General features: G+C 42.7%; 1 protein-coding gene across 4 annotated transcripts in view; it reads right to left on the bottom strand.

Moving 5' to 3' along the window:
• Positions 1–17,001, bottom strand: part of STS (steroid sulfatase) — a 119,856-nt gene that overhangs the window by 60,064 nt on the left and 42,791 nt on the right. For all 4 annotated transcript variants that reach the window (XR_014525802.1, XM_083501972.1, XM_083501971.1 and 1 more), the window contains 3 exons: positions 16,538–16,660; positions 13,186–13,609; positions 5,324–5,460 (listed from right to left, as the gene is read on the bottom strand). Coding sequence is in view for 3 of the 4 variants with exons in the window: in XM_083501972.1 (XP_083358098.1) it covers positions 5,324–5,460; positions 13,186–13,609; positions 16,538–16,660 (684 nt within the window). In the remaining variant the exon portion in view is untranslated. The remainder of the gene's footprint in view (positions 1–5,323; positions 5,461–13,185; positions 13,610–16,537; positions 16,661–17,001) is intronic.

Raw genomic sequence — 17,001 nt, 5'->3', positions numbered from 1 at the left:
TTTTTCCATGTAACATTTTTACAAATCAGTTTCATTTGTTGAGACATTAGGCGGGGAATGGGGGGAAGATGGGTGGGGGTGGGGTCGGGTGGTGATGTTTCTATTTTGCTTAATGTATGTAGGGTTTGGTGTCAGCATTGCTCGTGCAGGTTCTCTGCTGTTCATTTGTGTTTCTTTGGTGGTGAGAGAGGTTGGGGTTGGCCTAGGGTGTGGTTGTTTGTTTGTGATTGGCTGTGGTGATCTTTTTTTCGTGTGAGAGTGAGGTGGGTGGGTGTTTTGGATCAGGTTAGCCATATTGATTTGTATGCTGTTGGTGGATTATTGTCATTGTCTTGTTGGGCTGTGAATGTGATACAGGGGAGCTATTCTTAAGGAAATCAGCCCTGACTGTCGACTAGAAGGACAGATCGTGAAGCTGAGGCTCTAATACTTTGGCCACCTCATGAGAAGAGAAGACTCCCTGGAAAAGACCCTGATGTTGGGAAAGATTGAGGGCACAAGGAGAAGGGGACAACAGAGGACGAGATGGTTGGACAGTGTTCTTGAAGCTACGAACATGAGTTTGACCAAACTGCAGGAGGCAGTGGAAGACAGGAGTGCCTGGCATGCTCTGGTCCATGGGGTCACGAAGAGTCAGACACGACTAAATGACTAAACAAGAACAACAAAACCTGCCGAGTACAGAGTCTCACGGGTGCCACAACTGTGATGTAGAAGGGAAGGTGGGGGTGGGCACCAAATTTGACTGTTGCACAGGGCACCACTGAAATTTGAGCTATGAACATCTGCAAATAATGCTGGGGGAAATGTAAGAGCAATGAGTTTTCAGAACACATCCTCCCCACCCTCGTGAAGCACATAAAGTTTTTCCAGGAAATGCTCACTGAACCATTCAGTGCAGTCCAAAGAAGCATCAGGTTCTGGAAGCATGCACAGGACTGCAAAGGTTCTGTAATTTTTTTTATAAAAAAATTGACCCATGCTTTTACATTATCGATGCAGCAAAGTGAAGATTCAGTTTGTCCACTGTTTACAGATTAACTCAATTAACAAAAGCAAAGCTGTGTCAAGAAAGAATCTTAAATACAACCCTCCACCCCCAAGCTCTGGTTCTTACAAACAGCTTTGATGTTTTTGGCAGTATCATAATAGCTTGCTTTGATTCCCTTTACATGTCCTTAAAAAAACCTCCAACTTTTAAAAGCAAATGTATGAATATATTTGTTAGGACATCATCACTGATGCAACCTGTCAGGAAAAAATAGCCTTGTATATCAAACTAGTTGACAGGCAAATTCTAACTTCAAGTTTCTGACGTTCAGAACTAAGATATCATTGGCTGTCCAAAGTTTATCCTTTTCTGCTGACTTGGATGCATGATGAATAAAGCCCTTAATGGTCTACAAGAATAGCTTTTGTTTCCCTTGAAAGGGATTCCACCAATTCACTTTTTCTGTACGTGGAACCATTGTTTATGTTCACTATTAAGTTGATGCTGTGGAAAGGACTATCTCATGACTGCATGATCCCTAGACTTCTTTAAATGTATGTGGGTGTTGTTGTTGTTTGGAAAAAATCATTTTAAAAATGTAACTCAAATATCTTATGGTGTAAAGGTTCAAATGCTTTAGATAAAACTACAGGCCACAAATATTCAGAGGACCAATACCATATTGCACAACCCAGAGGTGTAACTGCCATTGAAACAGTAGAAACAACTATAACATTGTCATATCTGCAATCCTGTCTGTCTATGACTTGCAGATTACATATCAGGTGGACAGCTGGCCTTCACAACGGATTCTACGTGATGTACTGTTTTAGGTGGTTGATGGTACACCGGACCTGTAGCTGTGCACTGCTTCTGACCCCGGTACAAAAATCAGCATTCACAACATTTACAGATTGCACTCACTTGAATTTGGTCATTGCTATTCTTTGGGAAAAACTGAGCATGCTTGAGCAAAGGCGTTCAAGCTGACAGCTTTGGAATGGATACCACTGGGGCTGTCACAGACTTTAGCACTTTTAGAATAGATTATCACCATCAGAGACTGCTTAATCCTCTAGTTTCTCTCAGGGAATGAAAAGGAGGAAAAACGTATACCAGCAGAACAATGTCATGAGTGCTGCTACATAGCATACATGTACACTCATTTCTAGCAATAGAAATGTGGGTTTTTAGAGAAACAGATCTACAATCAATGAAAGTTTTAACCAAATATTAATACAATGATGAATGGCGGTATTGAGCAATAGTTATATTCAAGTTACTTGCTCTTCAGTAGTCTTACAAGCAGGGCCAGATTTAGGTTTGATGAGGCCCTAAGCTACTGAAGGTAAGGTAAAGGTAAAGGGACCCCTGACCATTAGGTCCAATCGTGGCCGACTCTGGAGTTGCGGCGCTCATCTCGCTTTATTGGCCGAGGGAGCCGGCGTACAGCTTCCGGGTCATGTGGCCAGCATGACTAAGCTGCTTCTGGCGAACCAGAGCAGCATGCGGAAGTGCCGTTTACCTTCCCGCCGGAGCGGTACCTATTTATCTACTTGCACTTTGACGTGCTTTCGAACTGCTAGGTTGGCAGGAGCAGGGATCAAGCAATGGGAGCTCACCCCGTTGTGGGAATTCGAACTGCCGACCTTCTAATCGGAAAGTCCTAGGCTCTGTGGTTTAACTCACAGCGCCACCCACGTCCCATACTGAAGGTAATGGGGCCCTTTATATGTCCAGCTGTCCTTGGTCAACAACAAATTGTCACTGTTTTTTGTGTTGAATATATGCTATATGGTAATTTATGGACCTAATATATAAAGCCATTTGCACATGCAGAATGTAGGCACCCTATATATAGAAATGAGCAAACCAGTGATATTTTAGAGAACAGGCAAGCAGCGGGGCCCATTACTTACATCATAGGAGCCAACACAACACAAAACACTGTTGCTGTACAGTGGTACCTCGGGTTACATACGCTTCAGGTTACAGACTCTGCTAACCCAGAAATAGTGCTTCAGGTTAAGAACTTTGCTTCAGGATGAGAACAGAAATTGTGCTCCGACGACATGGCGGCAGCAGGAGGCCCCATTAGCTAAAGTGGTGCTTCAGGTTAAGAGCAGTTTCAGGTTAAGTACAGACCTCCAGAAAGAATTAAATACTTAACCCGAGGTACCACTGTATGTAGGTTTTATTTTATTTGTTTTTTATCTTATATTTTGGAAATGTACATCCAGGTTTTTTTTACTTTGATTTTTTTTTTGTGGTCCCCAAGAGAGTGGGGCCCTAAGCTACAGCTTGTTTAGCTTATACGTAAATCCGGCACTGCTTACAAGAGTCATTGTTTGATGACTGTAGCCTCACTTTTCAAACTATTTCAAATAGCAATTCATAAATGCCTTAACAGTCAGGGAGTGGGAACATCCATCATAGCTTTGGATATGTTGGTTTATTCCCTTCCAGTTTATTGGTCATCTCATCACTCACTGGCTGTTTTCAATTGTATCAAAAAGTCTGAGCGTGTCTCTTGATTTGATAAATGACTATGCAAACAGAAAAGTGCCTCCCATTGTTTTCTGAACAATACAACTATTTGTTGGATTTGTTCAAGATTAATTGCTACCACAGTACTCAGTGATGGTATCAAATCTGCCCAGTATACATTTTTTACTATCACACATGCTACAGAGGAATTTCAAAATAAAAATAAAAATCAGTAAGCCTGAATGTTCGTGAGTGATATATTTCCACAATGAACTGGTATCATTACAATTTCTATGCAAAAACTGTAGCTTGATTTTACAATGAAATGAAAGAATGCACACAGGTCCCTTTATTCAAAACCTTGCAGTATAGTTATGGGTTTACCTGAAAAACTGGATAATGAGTGCCACTGCTTTCCTGACTAAAAAAGAATGAGCACCATAAACATATGAGTTAGGAGAAGATCTATGGTATTAGCCAACTAAATCCTGGAGAAATTACTGGTAAAATTACTGAATTCTGAGTGGTAGACCACTATTTCCTGTGTTTCAATAAAGATTACACAGTAATTTTGGGTAGAGCATCAATCCTCGTCATCTCCTACGTTCCTGCATCTTCCTACATTCCAATATTAATACTAGTTGCCATGAGAAAGCTACATTCGGGGGGGGGGGCATCACTGTAGCCTTGTATTGCTCTTGCAATTCATAAGTGGAAGTTTGGTGCTAAATTTGGACTAGAAATGTGAATGAGGTTGAACTCTGTACACTTGCAATCAGAGCGTGCCGTTTCAGCGTTCCTTATAAAGCAGGCATCTACTGCAGAGGTGAAAGTCAGTTTGCGGTAATTTAATAAATATGGCATTGTTTACTGAAAATAATTTTGTACTTTGCTTTATTGAACCAGAAATGAGTTGGAGGTGAACGGGTGGGAGGAATGAAAGGTGAATATTATCTTTTAGTGTTGCTGCTCTTCAGCTTGATTGTTTCAAACACGAACTTGTTTTCACAGATGATTACCTCTAGAAATGGAGAGTCGTTCCAATACGCTGACAAATAAATCAGGACCCTTTGCAGAAACGGGTAGATTAGCACTCCTCGGAAGCCTGGGCATTGCGAGACTCGGTGCCCTGAGCAATTTCTTGCTCTTTCTTGTTTGCCTTATGCCATCCTTTGTGAAAAGTCACCACTTTGTATGTTAGAATTCAAAATAATAACTAGCATTAACTAATGGATACAGTCTAGCAGAAGGAGAAGCACACTTAGCTGCCATTGATTTCAAAAGGGAGCGAAGGCTGACAGTAGGTTTAGATGCTGCAAGTGCTGGCAGAGACCCGTGCAGTCTCTACCAGCTGATTGCCAGTGTTTCATTTGTATGTGTGAAAAGGGATAAAGTTGGGAAGGCTGTAACAAATAGACCTTTTAGTGTGCAGGACAGGAACTTTGGAACTTCCTGCCTATGGACATCAGGCAGGCCCCTTTTCTGTACCTGCTTAAGATTTTTGTTCAGGTGAGCCTGTTCAGACAAGTTCAGAAGCAGTCCTGTGTTTCTATCGGGTTTTAGTTTATGATTGATTTTAATTATTTTTCTAATATTCTGAATACTTGTTTTAACTGCTTTTTACTGATAATTTTATTGTTTTACTCTTTTCGTAAAAGCACTCTGACGTTTTATTACGACCAAGGGCAGTATACATGTTGTGAAATAAATACCGCTTGGAGAATTCTGACATATTAAGCAGTTTAGCAACTGCTTAATAAAATAATTTTTAAATAAATAAATAAAAAAGCTACATATATTTCTAAAAGGCAATTAACTCAGGTGATGTAAAGCCACATAACATACCTACACTCCAGTCCATTTCTTCCAGGGCATCTCCATATAATCCGTGTTTGCTTTTTCCTCTGAAAGCTTGGGATGCATAAAGAGCTGTATGGACCTGAGTGTAAGCCACAAAAAGAAGAAATGGTGCATTGGTGTTCCTGAACAGAAAAAGAGAGGGGAGAGAATATAATATGCAGTGAATTGCAATGCAAGGCATACATAAAAACCATTGCCAACCTTATACAAATAAAAGACAGCTTTTGGAGTTTTTCTCTTGGTCACCTTCTCTAGAGCAACCTTCTTGGGTCATTCTGGTTCCACCATTCAGATATGTTCAAGGTCATTTCTCTGTGACTTGACTCCCATTTACTTATTAATTTATATCCAACCTTTCCTCCCAAAGGAACCCAAAACAAGAAGTTCCGTGCAACAAAATAAATGGCTTTCTCATTGTAAAACCATGCCCTCTAAAGTGTCAGGAGTGAGAACAATGATTCGTAACATATCCGTTCACTTGCACCAAGGATCAAGACCTGAATTTCTCACACTAGCCACCAGTGGAAGGGTTTCTTGCCTTGAGATGCAGGGCATACAATTTGAAAATAAGTACATTTTATTAATTGATAAAGATTCCAATCCTATGCCCATAAACCTTAGTGAAACCTGTTTCTGAGTAGACCTGTGTAGGATTGCACTATAAATCATAATAAACACAATACACAAAGAATTACATATTGCGTAATTTGCCTTGTACAAAAAAATCATTTTATACACATTATCCAGACAGCGATGTTCCTGCCATCTTCCTTCCCATGTAAGAAGTTGTGACTGGGAACGGAAATGCTTAACTCTTGTCATCTACCACATAGTAATGAATCAAACAGAGATCTTGAGAGCCCAAAGCTAAAATTGCAAGACAGCAATCCCATTTCCCATGTAGTAGGACCAAATAACTAAGGCAGGTTGATTAAAAACAGTAGCAAAGGAGAACTTATATCTCTTGCAACAGACATCTAATGGGAACATAGGATTAGAGCGATAAATACAGGACAGGTACAAGTCACCACTTCTATTACAAATGCCCATTTTCAGGAGATAACAACCCCAGAAGCAATATAAAGGATGACACTACAACACAGAGTTCTTACTCCAAGAACAGGTATCTAATCAATGGTTCATACCAATGGATTTAAAATCATTCACTGCTTTTGCTTTTTCAGTCTACCAGCACTGATTGACAGCTAGCTTTCAGGTGAAGAATCTCACCTATTAATATCCTTTATATTAGAAAATCATAGATGGCTATTTTTCTTACACCAAACCCTGGTGGGGATCATAACTGATTACCTCTTCTGTAACCTTGAAAATAGAATGGCAAACCGGCTTGTAAGTGGGAGGGAGATTTGACAATAACAGTTAAAGTCCTGTTTTATTAACTGAAGTACTTCAGCAAACAGCTCCTTTGAAAATTTATTGCCATTCCCTTCTACACAATTTACCAAGACCTTCTTTTCTCAACACACCTTAAGTTTTATTCATTGAGGGGACAATAAAGTAAACTCTGAGCTTGAATAAAGAAAACATCATACACATTCATATGGCCATGAAACCTTAGAAGCCCAATGCAACATTGTTTAACATATAAATAATTCTTCTTCATGGTGGTTAAATATATTCCTCTCTCTGTGTGTGTCACATTTTTTGAGATAAAAAGAACCTGAGTAACCCCCCATCCTTTCTCATGTATGTCTTGTTTTATGGAAAGAAAAGAAGCACCAATAAGCTTGAAATGGAGTGGCCTCCATTAGCAATTCTTTACATTTACACCATACCTTTAAAGCACATTTAAAGTGCATTGCGTCCCTTAAAGAATCCCGAGAACTGTGTTTATTAAGGGTTCTGAGAATCGTACCATTCTGGTGTCCAACATGGCTCCTATTATTACCATCCCAAAGCTTGAATGGAGGAAAGGAGCCTTCAAGCTCCTGTTTCAGCAAGTAGACCAGTAAAAGAATTGGCAGCATAGGTTCATTTCTTCAGCTGTTGCAGCAAGTAGCTGTAGTTACTCTCCCTCATACTGCTTATGCCTAGTGAGTGCCAGGCCTGTTGAAATTGTCGCCAGGCTTCCTTGAACCAAATAAAGGTGGCGTTACAACAGAGATTAGCAACAATTCTTCTGTTGAGACCTGCATTCCCTGGTGAGTTTGCCAGGAGCCATATTGCTATCCTTATTAATATTACATTTCAATCTAGCATACTTCCTAAGGACACCAGGCTGGTGAACAGCAAAGCAACAAAACAATACAAATAAATATAAAATAAGAACAGTAAAAAATATCCTGTTAATTTTTCTCAAAAAGTCCAAAATCTGCAGATACATTCTGAATTCCTCCTTGAATTGAATTTAAAGGTCAAACTTTAAAGTTTGACCATTTCCCTTTTGATAAAATGTGAATTGGCTTAAAATGCCTAATGATAAATATTTGGAGGCCTTGCAAGGGATGGAAGCACGTACCTGGGAAAATGGATTGTGGATCCACTGGTTATGGGTTAATGCAGATTTGTAGACTTATGGAATGCCTCTACCATGCCAACTGGAGGGTACCATAGGATGCTGTTGGTACACCTTCTCCTTGTTCCTCTTCCTTACTGCTCCCCCCTCTTTATTTCTTTGCAAATAGGCTCAGTTGTCACCATGTCACATAGTAAGAAAATACATGGGGATCCTACTGCTCTCTCTGTTTCTTTCTCTCCCTGGTAGAGGGCAGGTGAATAGGCAGAAATAGCAAAGCAGAAGAACAGTAGGCCAGGATATGGGACTTGCCAGGTTCCAATAATGCCCTCTATGCATACCTATGTACTCATTTTGCACTCTTTAACTATGGAATTGCTTGTTATATCCTATTGTGGTTCGAGGACCCGACCCCCGTGATGTGAAATAAATACACAAGGACACGTGATATAAGGTTAATGGGCAAGAAAAGGCCACAACTTTATTGATTACAGCAGTGAAAAGGTATTGGCTTAGGCATTGGATGTCTAAAACAAGGGTGTTTATTCACCAGTAGGTGGAGCCTGTTGATGCTAATACAACTATAAGCTCTCCCCTGATGTCACCGGGGGTCGTGCCATGGCCTCCCACCAAGCAGGCATCGGACAGAATACACGACCGCCGGATTCCTTTAACGGAATACCCCAAAATTGAAGGCATAGGTGATGGCCACACCCAGCCCTTCGACACACCACAACACATTATTCCAATGCCTAACCTACCCACCAATACCACAAAAAATTGTGACGATTGCTACGAGGTAGGTGAAAAAACCAAAAAGCCTAATGCCAAATGGAAAAATTCCTACCAGGCCCCCTAGACCAGTGTTTCCCAACCGGTGTTCCGCGGCACACTAGTGTGCCGTGAGACACCGGCTGGTGTGCCGTGGGAGGGAGGCGGGCGAGTCGGGCGGCGAGAGGCGGCGGCGGCGAGGATCCGCGTCGAGCTGGGGCCGGCTCCGCGGTGGTGGTGCTGAGCGGCGGGGCAGCGCGCGCAAAAGGGAGGAGCGCGAGACAGCGGAGGAGGAGGAGGCCAGCATGTCCGGGCAGCAGCAGCAACAGCAGCAGCAGCAACTCCCGGCGACGGCTCCTCCTCCGCCCGCTATCGCCGCCACCACCACAACAGCCGCCGCCGCCTCAGCTGCCGCCGTCCCTCAATCCCTCGCTCTGCTGCCTCCTCCCACCCCGGCAAGGGGAAGGGAAAAAACTTTCATTTTTGTGTGTCCCTCCCGGCGTGACGCTGCGCGCTGACGTCACGGGGCGGGGCTTTAATGGTGGTGTGCCGCGAGATTTTTTCCTGGTAATCAGGTGTGCCGTTGCCCAAAAACGTTTGGGAAACACTGCCCTAGACAACCAGGGCGACCAACCTAAGGTCCATAGCAAGGCCAAAGAACAAAGACCCTGAGCTAAAAGGGAGTGGAGGGTGGGTGACACGCGACGAGAGGACGGAGAAGAATGAGGCCGAGGAGAGGCTGGCGCCGCCGCAAAAGGCTGCTGAACACGCCCCCTTGAAGGCACCTGGTTGGATGCCTGCCGAAGGGGCGTGGGCGCCAGCCAGGTGAGAGGGGCCTGCTACGGGCGGTGCTCGGGCTCCTGCCTGCTAGGGGCGGTGCTCGGGCTCCCACCCACAACCACTCCCCTCTCTTCCAGGGAGGAGAGTCTTTATTTTTAAAAGCTCATACCTCAAAAAGAAACACTTTACGGACTTCTCACTAGTAAACTACATATACCAGTGAAGGCGGTGAAGGTCCTGTGTGAGTGCCTGGAGGCGGTTGGAGGATGGATGGCGGCTAATGGATTGAAGTTGAATCCTGACAAGACAGAAGTACTGTTTTGGGGGGACAGGGGGCGGGCTGGTGTGGAGGACTCCCTGGTCCTGAATAGGGTAACTGTGCCCCTGAAGGACCAGGTGCGTAGCCTGGGAGTCATTTTGGACTCACAGCTGTCCATGGAGGCGCAGGTCAATTCTGTATCCAGGGCAGCTGTCTACCAACTCCACCTAGTACGCAGGCTGAGACCCTACCTGCCCGCTGACTGTCTGGCCAGAGTGGTGCATGCTCTAGTTATCTCCCGCTTGGACTACTGCAATGCGCTCTACGTGGGGCTACCTTTGAAGGTGACTCGGAAACTACAGCTAATCCAGAATGCGGCAGCTAGACTGGTGACTGGGGGCGGCCGCCGAGGCCACATAACACCGGTCTTGAAAGACCTACATTGGCTCCCAGTACGTTTCCAAGCACAATTCAAAGTGCTGGTGTTGACCTTTAAAGCCCTAAACGGCTTCGGCCCGGTATACCTGAAGGAGCGTCTCCACCCCCATCGTTCTGCCCGGACACTGAGGTCCAGCGCTGAGGGCCTTCTGGCGGTTCCCTCATTGCGAGAAGCGAAGCTACAGGGAACCAGGCAGAGGGCCTTTTCGGTGGTGGCGCCCGCCCTGTGGAATGCCCTCCCATCGGATGTCAAGGTGATGGACAACTACCTGACATTCAGAAGACATCTTAAGGCGACCCTATTCAGGGAAGCTTTTAATGTATGATATTTTAGTGTTTTTTGGTTTCTGTGGAAGCCGCCCAGAGTGGCTGGGGAAACCCAGCCAGATGGGCGGGGTACAAATAATAAATTATTATTATTATTATATTACTTATAAGCAGTGCTATTTTTCTAGAAAAAGAGGCACTGGAACTCAAAATGGACACCTCCCTTGTTCTCCTACAATGGCAATGGCGCCCACCTGAGAGTTCCAGCTGAAAAAAATGCCCTGCTTGTAACTATAAAACTGAAAAGTGTGCCATTTAAACAAAATATTATTTAAGCCAAAGAGAGTTTGATGTTGGTACAGCTCCCATTTTATAGCTTTAAGTGTGTCATATCAAAATGGCATTTAAAAGTAGGACTAAATTTAAACATGAGTGTAAAATAAAAACCTGAAGTGTCAGGAACAAATAAAGGCTGAGTTTTACTGTCTTGTTCAAATATAGAATAGAAATGAGAAGAGCTTGGCTTCCATTCAAAGGTTAAGATTTATATATTTTTAAACAAAATAATTGTATGTCTCAGTTATCTATTCCTATGCAGAGTCATTTTTCTATGCCCTCAAACAGCTACATACATTTTTGACATTTACTTTTTCATCCCTATTTCACAGCCTTAAATCTTCAGATATACAGCATCAGAGAATGATATATGCTTTGCTATCCATGAGACTATAAACAGGCTTTGTCAGTCTCAAGCAAATGTCCAACTTTTCTTCTTCTTGCAAATGCACACACACTCCATTCTCTATTATCCCAAATATAAAACAAATGTTTTACTCATAATTCTTGTGGGCTACCCCACAGACGGTTTTCTAAGCTTTTGCCACACAAAATTTCAGAGAAATCAGAAGCTTCACCAATTTTTTTTTTTAAAGTGCTTAAGAAGCATTCTTTTTTCTATTTAGAGTTAGGTGAATGTGATTTTGTTTCTTTTTCTCCAACAGTAGTGGCTCGTCATCCCAGTGCAGAAATGCACTGAGAAAACAATAGCTTCTAGACTAATTCGAAAGAAGTAAATTCCCTTTAAATGTGGTAACATCTCCTAAAGACTGCTCTAGTAAGGCATGAGTGTCAAATGCACTGACTATAGTGTTAATTAAAATAATTAACACATGAGGGCTGCTGTCTTTACACCATTAACCACTTGTAAATTGAAATTAATGTGCTATATAGACAGAAAATAATAAGTTCTGTTGGATATAACTGGGACTCATGTATATTTCGTTTGTCTTCCTTTTTAGAGAGGTGCTCACTTTAGCAAAATGCATCTTCACCGTGCTAGTTTTTAGCAGCTACCCCAGCGTAGGGCCATACCTGGAGTATATGCTTTGCATGCAGAAGACCCCTAGGTTCAATGCTTAGCAAAACAGGTGATACAAAAGACCAGCCATGGTGCATGAGGCTGGGTGCAGCAGTACTGCTGCTTACAGGACTGGGATGGCAAGTCAGGATGGTGGCGAAGACATAGGAGATTTAGGTTGATGACTGTGGACACAAATGTGTAGATAGAAGACACGTAGAAGACACCTCCCAGAAACCCAGAGCTGGGAAGTCAAATCCCAGAAGTCCTTTCCTCTAATTGCAGATGTGTGAGGGTTGACTGTGGTTCTGCAGTACAGAGGGGAAAGTACTCAAAGCCAAGATATCAAACACAACTTCCAGGGTGGAATGCTATTCCAAATTATAGTTTTCTGGCAGAGTAGAGTGCAACACTTACTTCCTAGACAAGGCATAGGCAAATTCAGCCCTCCAGATGTTTTGGGACTACAACTCCCATCATCCTGACCACTGGTCCTGTTAGCTAGGGATGATGGGAGTTGTAGTCCCAAAACATCTGGAGGGCCGAGTTTGCCTACACCTGTCCTAGACCTCTTTTCCTTGCGTAAATAAAAATGACAAAAGGATGGGGAGAGGGCAGCAGGTGTGAGAAGCCACCATGCCTTGCCTCCCCAGGTACAGTAAAGCCATCATATTCATCATAATTCCAATTATGAAAGGAAGAGTGAGCACAAGAGACCACATGATCCTTACCCACCTTCCTGAGCCACTGCCAACCTGGTACTCTCCTCACCACTTCACTAAACCATCCTGGTCCTGGCAAGTAGCAGAACCTCCACACTCACCCAGCCCCTACCTCATGCACTGTGACTACAAAAGACCTCTGCTGTAGAAAATGGACAGCTGCTGACAGTCAAGAGTGGACAATACTTGGCAATGTGGACAAATAGATTAGTATTCAATACATCTTTCTATATTATATAGAGCAAGCTGCAAAATTTGTGAGTCACCACCATTAACACTACCAGCCATGTGCTGAGGCCTGCCAGGATCTTGACAGCCCATTTGTGGTGTTACACAGACAGCAGATCCAGGAGATTTTCTGCGTCCCTGGTAAGCTGATGGCTTACCATTTGACTTCATGACAACAAGCTGAGCAGCGGTCCTGAGCTGTAGAGTGTGTAGGCAGGGCCTAGAGATCAGAGCAGGAATTCAAGAAAAGGACTGGGACTTTGGACAGTAGTTTGTAGGCAGGATGGGGAGAGACCAGTAAGAATTCATGCAAGGAGCTGAACCTCAGAGATTTCTGAATGAACACAGATGAAGTTCTGGGCTGAATTAGAGGGTGTCTACAAACATATGGCTCTTTCCTGTCTTCACACTCAATTTGTTACCTTTCAACAATAACGCCACAAATGGATGGGAAATGAGTAGTGCTTTGTTCACCTGCCAAATCACAGGCACCTCTGTAAACAAGCTATCACTCTGAAATTCGAACGCTTTAAAACTGAACACCCTTACCTTCCTATGAATCTTTTGGCTTCCTCTGTGAATCTCTGAGTGAGGTTCTCATAGTTCCAGGGTTGTTGGATAATACTGTGATTTCGCATCAAGAAGCAGTTAAGGTTCCGGAAGTTATAAAAGAAGAGCAGCAAAACTCCAACTATCACTGCAGCTATTAAGAAGAAGTAGCCCAGTACTCTGCGGGGAACTCTGACAAGGCCAATGTAATTCAGAACCGCCAAAGAGATCAGAGCAATCCCCGTGCTCTGGAGCGCTGCACGAGTGTGCATCTTCAGTCCAGCACCAAACACGCTTCCGTGACCAGGTTTACAGTCCCTAAGATTGTTCACAGGCACCCCGTAGAAGTAATCAAATCCATGATTTAAAGGGTGGTGGCAGAAGTCATCACTGCTGTTGCAGTTAATCCCAAGATGCCATTTTCCTAAATGCAGGGGAGAGACACATATTTCAAACAGGTATTTAAATAAAATGTAGACTTGTATCTTTCCACTGTATGTATATATCTATACAATTGGTACACCTCCTTCCTCTTTTGTGCAAATTTTGTGCAATTTTTGCCTCGGTCCAGTATACCCGAAGGAGCGTCTCCACCCCCATCGTTCTGCCAGGACACTGAGGTCCAGCTCTGAGGGCCTTCTGGCGGTTCCCTCACTGTGACAAGTCAAGTTACGGGAACCAGTCAGAGGGCCTTCTTGGTAGTGGCGCCCGCCCTGTGGAACGCCCTCCCAAAGATGTCAAACTACCAAACTTTTAGAAGACATCTGAAGGCAGCTTTCTTTAGGGAAGCTTTTAATGTTTAACAGACTACTGTATTTTAATACTTTGTTGGAAGCCGCCCAGAGTGGCTGGGGAAACCCAGCCAGATGGGCAGGGAAATAATAATAATAATAATAATAATAATAATAATAATAATAATAATGCATCTTTTGTGCAAATTTTCATCACTCTACTGGACATTGCAGAGCTGCTGTGCTCAGGTCCTGTTTCCTGGCTTCCCACAGGCATCTAGTTTGCAACTGTGAGAACAGGTTGCTGAGGTAGATCGCTTTGGCCTGATTCAGCAGGGCTCTTCTCACGCTCCTGTTCTTTGTTCTTACTCTTCAGAGAATTTTCCAATTCTTACGATTAATTTGGAATTTCACAGGGTGTCAGGCAGAGCGGTAAGGCCTCATATCATCAAAGTGCAGCGCTATATCAACATTACATTTCAAGTTAAAATGACTGCTTTTGTGCGAGCAAATTTAAAGCCGGCTAGATGGCAAGGTGAGTTGTAAGCTGCTTCCATGAATAAGTTAATTGAAGTGAATGTAGATGACTGCAATAATGAAATTAACAGAGCTTTCAAGATCCGTACTATAGTTTTCCCATCAAGAAAGCACACATGATTTAATAACCCAAGGACAACTCGAGCATTACATCTATTTAGCTTCCAGAGAGTAAATTAGAATATTCTGGGGAAAATTCTACTTGCAGTACAGCACCCTACAGAACATCATAGGGCAGTTATAAAAAATGAGCAATTCCTGCTGTTTCCCTTATAGTATGGAATGCCCTTCCATCTTCTCTATGTGATACATTTGGGTTCTATGGGCTGCAATCAAGCTGTGTGTATATGTGTATATTACAATTAGTTGCTTCAAAAATCTTGTAAAGGCATGCATTTTGCCCAGGCTTTTGCTGACCCACTAGATCATACCCTGTGTATGCAATATTTTTCTTTGTTTTTATACTACTGTTTTACTGCTTTTATGCTGCACATTTGTTTTAATGATATTGGGTTTTTCATGTTGCATACTGAGTAGGGATTTTAAAACATTGAGCAGTTTGTAAATGCTTTAGAAAAGATTCATAAATAAAATAGGATAAATTACAGATATTTATCTAATATTGTAGCAAGAAACAACCATTCTTTTAATCTTGCTATTATTATTCTCTGGTTCTTCTGTTTTATTTTTATGTGAGCGATCAATGTTTTATTGTTGTCATGTTGACTGAGAGGTATGTTAGCCAGGCTAAACGACTACTGTTTGGAGAGCAATGTATAAACTCTTCAAACGAAAAAAAAAATAAGCAAACAAATCATATGGGATCTTGAAACAGTGACTCAAGATTAGGGCTACGAACATATGGATCCAATACCTTTATATCTGCAGTGCTCCCCCCCCCCACTTTTTTATTCCATGACCATAATATCCATGGAAACTGCAGAATGTATTCAGCATCTTGTTTTCAAGAATTGCACTTTTGAATCCACAAGCAAATGCAAATGCTATCAATTGTTTTCAGTGAACATTCTCATTTTTAAATTTGTGCCTAGTTTCCTCAAAAGTGTTTGGAAATGCTGATGCCATTATTTTGTTTTTATTTTTACCCTCATGGTGAAAAGTAAATCAGGTTGGATAATTTAGGCCAGTATTTTTGGTTGCCAATGTATCTGATCCTACAAAAGGCACAGCCTACAAAATGTATCTGATCCTACAAAATGTATCTGATCCTACAAAAGGCACAGCCACTAGGTGGATTTGTCATCCCCCTGAATGTTCTGTTTCCCGTTAAGCTTAGTTTTGGCTTAGATATCTGATCACAGTGGGGTGTGATGCTTCTTATCTTCTTTTCAGGTGGACTATAACCATCTCACAGATCCAATGCTGCCATTTCCTGTTTAGGCAAGGTGTGGGGCTGCTGTTACTACTAATGGCTAAGGTAAAGGTAAAGGACCCCTGACAGTTAAGTCCAGTCAGGAATGACACTGGGGTTGCGTGCTCATCTCACTCTATATGCTGAAGGAGCCGGCCTTTATCAACAGACAGTTTTTCCAGGTCATGTAGCCAGCATGACTAAGCCGCTTCTGACAAAACCAGAGCAGTGCATGGAAATGCCATTTACCTTCCCGCCGGAGCGGTACCTATTTATCTACTTGCACTTTTTGGGCTTGCTTTCAAAGTGCTAGGTTGACAGGAGCTGGGACTGAGCAATGGGAGCTCACCCCGTCACGGGGATTCGAACCGCTGACCTTCTGATTGGCAAGCCCAAGAGGCTCAGTGGTTTAGACCACAGTGCCACCCGTGTCCCTACACTAATGGCTAACCCCGCCCCAAAGAATTGTCTCCTGCATTGAAAAGTCATTTTCAAAAAAAGAGTTATTTCAGAAAGTCTCAGTGACTATATTTTATTGTTGGGAATTTCTGTAGGCATTTCCAGTTTTTTTTCTTTCTTAATTGCTTCATTTACTTAGTTGATAGCCCATCTTTAGCATGTAGATTACATTGAGGGACAAGTCTGGGTCAGAAAAGCAGGATATAAATTTCTTAAGACCAATAGATAAAGGAAGCATGTTAATCAGTCATACCTATGAGAGCTGTAGAATAACCCCTCTGCTGGAGAAGTTTAGCAAATGTTATTTCTTCCATAGGGAGTCCACCAGAAGAAGCAGAAAACAAGAAGACCCCAACTTTGTGCAGGCTAGCCATTCCTGAAGGAATAAAAAATTACTTTCAAATATGAGGCAAACCAGTTACACACTTTGGGTGACATAACGTTGGTCATAGTCAGATGAGGAGACGCATTGAAACCAATGGGTGAATGTCTAAGGTAAAAGTAAAGGACCCCTGAATGGTTAAGTCCAGCCAAAGACGGCTATGGGGATGCAACACCCATCTTGCTTTCAGGCCACAGACAGCTTTCCGGTCATGTGGCTGGCATGAGTAAACTGCTTCTGGTGCAACAGAACACCATGACAGAAACCAGAGCGCATGGAAATGTATGTTGTTTACCTTCCTGCTGCAACGGTACCTATTTATCTACTTGCACTGG

Source organism: Podarcis liolepis, assembly GCF_965112155.1.
Source record: "Podarcis liolepis genome assembly, chromosome: 4".
Lineage (NCBI taxonomy): Eukaryota > Metazoa > Chordata > Lepidosauria > Squamata > Lacertidae > Podarcis > Podarcis liolepis.
The sequence above is the reverse complement of the archived record's forward strand: the minus strand, read 5'-3'. Positions and strand labels throughout refer to the sequence as shown.